The sequence below is a fragment of the Echinops telfairi genome, unplaced genomic scaffold (assembly GCF_000313985.2).
Source record: "Echinops telfairi isolate 266 unplaced genomic scaffold, ASM31398v2 ScPeMD7_1;HRSCAF=3_0, whole genome shotgun sequence".
NCBI lineage: Eukaryota > Metazoa > Chordata > Mammalia > Afrosoricida > Tenrecidae > Echinops > Echinops telfairi.
Window position 1 is genome coordinate 9,620,613 of NW_022103896.1, and position 6,000 is coordinate 9,626,612.

General features: G+C 50.9%; 1 protein-coding gene across 3 annotated transcripts in view; it reads left to right on the top strand.

The window, feature by feature from the left end:
• ADCY8 (adenylate cyclase 8) overlaps positions 1-6,000 on the top strand; it is a 194,333-nt gene that overhangs the window by 160,194 nt on the left and 28,139 nt on the right. For all 3 annotated transcript variants that reach the window (XM_004697391.3, XM_045285711.1, XM_045285759.1), the window contains exons 12-13: positions 607-779; positions 5,262-5,340. In XM_004697391.3, coding sequence (XP_004697448.1) covers positions 607-779; positions 5,262-5,340 — 252 coding nt within the window. The remainder of the gene's footprint in view (positions 1-606; positions 780-5,261; positions 5,341-6,000) is intronic.

Below are 6,000 nucleotides of genomic sequence, written 5' to 3' on the forward strand. Positions count from 1 at the left end.
AGGATGCTGGCACCACAGAGCAATGAGGCATGGAAGAGAAGGGCATGTTGGGGGGAGCAGTAAGTAGTGAGAGGGGCTAGAACAGGCTTGGGGGCTAAGAGAGTGGAAAGAACTTGGACATAGAAGGAAGGACCTTGTCCGTGTTGCCACAAGGGAACATCTGAGCAAGGGGAGGGACGTGACCCCATCAGTGTTGTAGGACTTGTAGGTAGAAGATGGTAGTGTGTGTTGGGTGGAGGATGGGGCCAAGCAGCAGGCAGGGTGCCAGAGAGCTGTCAGGGAGACTCGTTACAGAAATGGGGTGGCAGGAGAAAACTGGATGCATTTGAGAGCTATTGAGGAAATCCATGCTACAGCCTCTGTGAGGACATGCTGTAGAGTGGGGGGACAAGAAGGGGGACAGGGAAGACACCACACACAGGATGGGGAGCAGGTTTGGGGGTTGCAGTTCAGCTTGGGATCCGTTGACTTTCAAGAGGCCTGGAGACCTCCCTTGGGAGACAAACTCCTATCAGTGCCTCCTGGAGTGAGCCCAACCCTGCTGAAGGTGAGTGCGCCTCCTTGGGTGGCCCTTCGTGTCTGACCAGCTGCGCGTTCCGTCTGCAGTATTTCGTCTTCACGGGGGTGCTGGCCATGGTGACCTGTGCCGTCTTCCTGCGTCTGAACTCCGTCCTGAAGCTGGCGGTGCTGCTCATCATGATCGCCATCTATGCCCTGCTGACGGAGACCGTCTACGCAGGCCTCTTTCTGCGCTACGACAGCCAGCACCACAGTGGAGAGTAAGTGTCGCCAGGCCCCGTGGAATCCGACCCGCTGCACTGATTGGCTACCCACTCCGGTTTCTCAGCACAGGCATCCGCTAGCTTACAAGACCAGGCAAAAAGCTCTCATGTCCAGCCTTATCATTTCTAGGAATTATACCTGCTCCTCGCTCCTTGGTCTAGCCTTCTGCGTTCCATGACAATGTAGAAAACATTCTCAGGTGGTGCCTCCAATGATTTGGGTCCCATGTGGGGCAGCAGCCAGGCCTGGGGCACCCTCCTCGGGCCACCTTGAATGATATGCCAGGGGTCTCGGAGACAGTCAGGAGGCCTCTCAGCTGCAGGACATCTTCTCTCACTCACTCTTGACATCGTGGTCTGATCACTGAGGATGCAGGGTGAGGGTGGGAAATGCAAGGTCTTCGGCAGGTAGGGGAAGGCTACACAAGGGCTTAAAGCCGCTGGAAGGTTGGTGGAGGAAATGGAGGGTGGGGCATGCAGGGAAGATGAGGTGAGGACAGTGGGTCAGTGGATAGTGCCAGCAGGGTCACTGTCCAAGGAGGACAGTGTAAGTACAAGGGGAGTCCCTGCCCAGGGTGGATGACAGAAGTGGTGGGTGGTGGGTGCCACCTAACTGTTACCATCTCCAACCACGGTGGGCTCCATGGAGGTGGGGAGGGCTGCAGAGAGAAGGGGGACAGCCACACCACAGGGCACAGCCCCCCACCCCCCACCCCAATCCCAGAATGCCCATTGTGCTCACACTTCCTGCAGCCTAGTGATGGATGCTGGCTTACACTTCAGGAGCACCAAGAGGTGTGGGATCTAATTAGAATTTGGTGGTAGTAATATTAATCATCGCAGTCCCCAGGAATCAGCAAAGCTAACAGCTCCTCATCCTTACTTCTACATTTTAAAAGAATAAACTACCGTCATATGGTTGCCTTTCCCCATATAACCTTCCAGGAGCACATGACCCAAGAAGCAAGGTAAGCACATGCTTATTTTTACTTCCTGACTGCTCCGTGCTGAACCATGTCCCTTAGATTTCACCACATCAAAGGTTTCGCTTCTGGGCCTGACTGCCACCTGTGTCTCTCCCAACGGCCCTTCACCTTCCTACAGAATCCAAGCCTCTTTTCAAGTTGATAGTAGCTAGAGTCACCAGTTAAGCAGAGTAGGCGTGGCCTTACCTATGCTTACTTACTACTCTCTAGTGAACAATTTTACATGGGTTTTACCACATCAGACCCATGTGAAACGGTTCAGTACGGATTCGGAAGTAAGCACAGATAAGCTCAGGCTGACCTTCCTTCTTGAGTCATTCAGCCCAATTACCATGTTGTTTCCTTCCTTTGTCCCCCAGCCCCAACTTCTAAAAAGTCACATTACAAATGTGAACATCCTCCCACTGCCTTTGAGCCACTTCTGACCCCAGCGACCCTGAAGGACAGAGTCGAACTGCCCCACTGGCTTCCTGAAGCTGCACATCTTCATGGGAGCAGAAAGTCGCGTCAGTCTCCTAGAGAGTGGCTGGTGGGTGCCAGCTCCTGACCTTGTGGTGAGCAGCCACCCACGTATCTACCTACTCCCCCAGAGCGCCTTCACACTAAAAAGAGGGAAGGTCGCACTTGGGGTTACAGAGAGAGAAAGTGCCACTCTGCCCTTTATTTCAGCATCCAGCTGTCCCCCCACCCCATCCTACCCATCTACACCCCCCACAGTGGCTAAAGCCTTTGACATGGTACCTAAGCTGTGTGTTCTCATCCTGTCTCTGACACAAATCGTCTGGATGGCCTGAGACTAATGACACACGTTATCCAATGGCCTTGGGCCAGTGACTTCTCTTCTCTGATCCTCCCTGACCTACCTGCAAACTGAAAGGCTGGCCAAGAACACTCAGTTGTGCACAGTGTGCATGAAATGGAACAGTGTGGATCTACTAAAACTCACCTTACAGAGCGTTGAATCGCATGGACTTTTTCCCACGTTTTATCACAAAGTATAAAAGTCCATTACAAAACAGCATGAACCACGAAGAGGCCTGGGAATGGTGCTGTGTTGACCCAGGAATATTAACTGCGGTTTCCCTGGGTCATAAGCTTAAAGATAGTTTTCATTTTCTTTTTGGTGAACCTTTTCATTATCTTCCAAATTCTCTACAGTTAGCATCAATGTGTCTGTACTGAACAGCAGTCTAATCAAGTGGTAAATTTTCTGAGACCCCAGCTAAGACAGTCTCTCTCCCAGGGTGGCGGTTGCCCTGAGACGGGCATTGTTCTGCTTGTGTTTTCACGGAGCCGCATCAGCACAGAGAGATGGCGGTATTAACTCAGTGGGTTAATTAAGACAAAGACGCCCAGTCAAGCTGCCCTTGGCTTTAAGTCCCTGACACCCAATATCAAACCAAGTATTGCCCATGGGTGGAGCAAATGGTTAATGCACTTGGCAACTAACCAAGTTGTTGGGCGTTCCAATCCACCCACAGCCACCTCAGAACGCAAGCCTACTGACCTAGTTCTCAAACACCACCCACTGAAAACCCTATGGAACGCAGTTCAACTCATAGGATTTGGAATCTATTCAGCACCCACTGGATTATAATACTGCACAGGCCTCAGCCACTTGGCTCTCTCCATGAGTCCCTCAGATTCCATAAAGGCAACCAAAATAAAATAGATAAGTAATCCCTCCTACATTTAGATCACGATTTCATTTGTTCCTTTTTAAAAAATCATTTTATTGCAGGATTGTACAACTCTTATCACAATCCATCCATCCATCCATCGTGTCCAGCACATTTAGATCACCATTTCTGGGAGATGTTCCTTGGCCTAGCTGGTTTACCAGATGCATCTAGCATTGTACCCACAGACCAATTATTTTTTCCATCTGAAACATATCCTGAAAGACGGAAACGTTCTTCATAAATTTCTTCCATGTTTTGTTTTGTTTCTGCGTTGGTCTAGTCTATTCTCTTTAGTTTCAGACAAACAACTCTTTTCAAATGATCAAGAGGTAGTCTTATGTTCTCTTGAATGTGTGTGTCCAATGATAAAGTACCGGGCTTTACAAAGCCAGCTGTCTCATAAGGAAAAGGCTATCAGATGTGCCAGGCACAGTCCGGATGTAGGGCGTGTCCACGAGGACCAAAATGTTGGATTTCTCCCATTCGCACTGTGTGAGCAGGTGGGTCATGTTAATGAGAGCACCGTGCCAGATCGGGTTCCAAAAGCCCAAGCCAAAGCTTATCCAAGCACTCTGAATTTTAAAAAAGATAAAAGGGTTGACAGTCGATGCTCAAAAGAACTCTTGGGAACAGGTTTTGCCATCCTTATTTTGCACCTGGGGAAACTGAGGCAGAGCAAGTTGGTCTGCCCCGTGGACACACAGCCAGCACATGCAAGAGCCCATCTTTGGCCATCAGACTTTATGAGCCTAAAGCCTGTGTTCTTGATGATACAATGAGTGACCATTTCTAAACTGGCAAAACCCAGGTTCTCATCCAGGATCTCCCCATGAGTGGCCGTTACCTTGAGCGGATGTTTCAACAACTCCATTTTCTTGTTTGTCAAATGGAGACGTTAACACTTGAGTGTCCATACCTGGGGAAAGGAACAACAGTGTCCAGCTCATAGATAGGATGTGCGCGTGGAAAAGAGGCCATAGCTGTGGGAGCACATCAACCCGGGAATGACCCTTAGCAAGCCCTACAGCAGTAGCAAAGCCCTGGGCAGCCAACAAGGTCAGGGGCTCCAGCCGCTCCTAGGGAGAAAGATGGAGCTGTCTGCTCTCTTAAAGGTGCCCTCTCCGCGAGAGGAAGGCATCTTACAAAAGGAAAGGGACAGAAGAAGAAACAGGAGATGGTCTTGGTGCTCACGTAGATGTGGGGCATGAGAAAGGGCCAAAGGCTCTGTGATTTCTGGGGAAAGTGCTCCGCAAATTGGAGACATGATTTTGAGCGGGTGTGGGGGGGGGGGGTCACGGGCTTTGATCTGCATGACCTCAAGCCCTTGGGGGTCAGTTGCTTTCCAAATGGTTGCTGTTCGTGGCTGTGAAGTCATTTCTGACTCATGGTGGCCTCTATATACCAAACCAAAGCCCAGCTGCAGTGCAGGCGAAATCCTCTCACAGTGGCCCCAGGGGACAGGGCAGAACTGCTCCTCCACCCGGGGCTGTAAACCCTTAAGGGAGTCAGCAACGTCATCTTTCTCCCAAGAAGTGGCTGGTGCCTCCCACCCTGTTGTGAGTAGCCCATCGCTTAACCCCTGCACCACCGAGCCTCCTTGACCTTCTGTAGAACAGAACAAAATGCCACCAGTGTGTCATCTTCATGACTGTTGGCGAGTCATTTTTTCCAAATGAGACTGGGCGCAGCCTCCCCCCGCCCCCCCTAAAAAGGGCTGTTTCTCTTTAATCCCATTTTTCCAATAAGTCGGCTTGAACTGCGTCCAGGACTGGTAGTAACCAGCCACCATTTTGCCTTTCTTCTTCCAACAGAGATTTCCTGGGGACCAAGGAGGCATCGCTCCTGCTGATGGCCATGTTCCTCCTCGCCGTGTTCTACCACGGACAGCAGGTAACCGGCCCTTCTGCCTGGCTTCCCTGTTGCCAGGTTTCCTGCGGGCTGACTGCAGCCCTGCCATGCTGCTCATCCTGACTTCCATGGTGCTCAGCAGCGAATGACTCCTGGCTGCTGATAGCAGCACGCGGTGCTTCTGCGAATCATTCCCTCAAGGCCAGTGACTGAAACACCAAGGAGACCTGGGTCAGGCCAAGTCAGCTGCTCATGGCAAGGTCTGAAGCTCAAATCTACCTGCCACTCTGACTCTATGTATGTCTACTTCCATAGATATGTACACAGTCTATCTATGTCTACTTCCATAGATATGTACAATGTCAGCAACCCTAAAGATCAGTTCTATGCAGACCGATAAGGTCTCTGGGCATCAGAATTGACTCGATGGCAGTGGGTTGGGTTGGGTTTGGCTTGGTCCCCTCCGTGACCTGGCCTATCCCGTGGACTAGCTAGAAGCCCTCTCCGTTCTTTGCAGCCATTCACACTGCGAGCTGCTCGAGGTGCTCAACTAATCTGGGCCTGGTAAAAACCACCTCGTGAAAAACTAAACTGAAGAAGATGATCGTGATTTTAACACCCTTCAAGAATAACCATTTCAAACAAACCATTACCAAAAAAAAGAGGCGGGGGGGGGGGGGGGGGGGGGTCACGGGCTTTGAT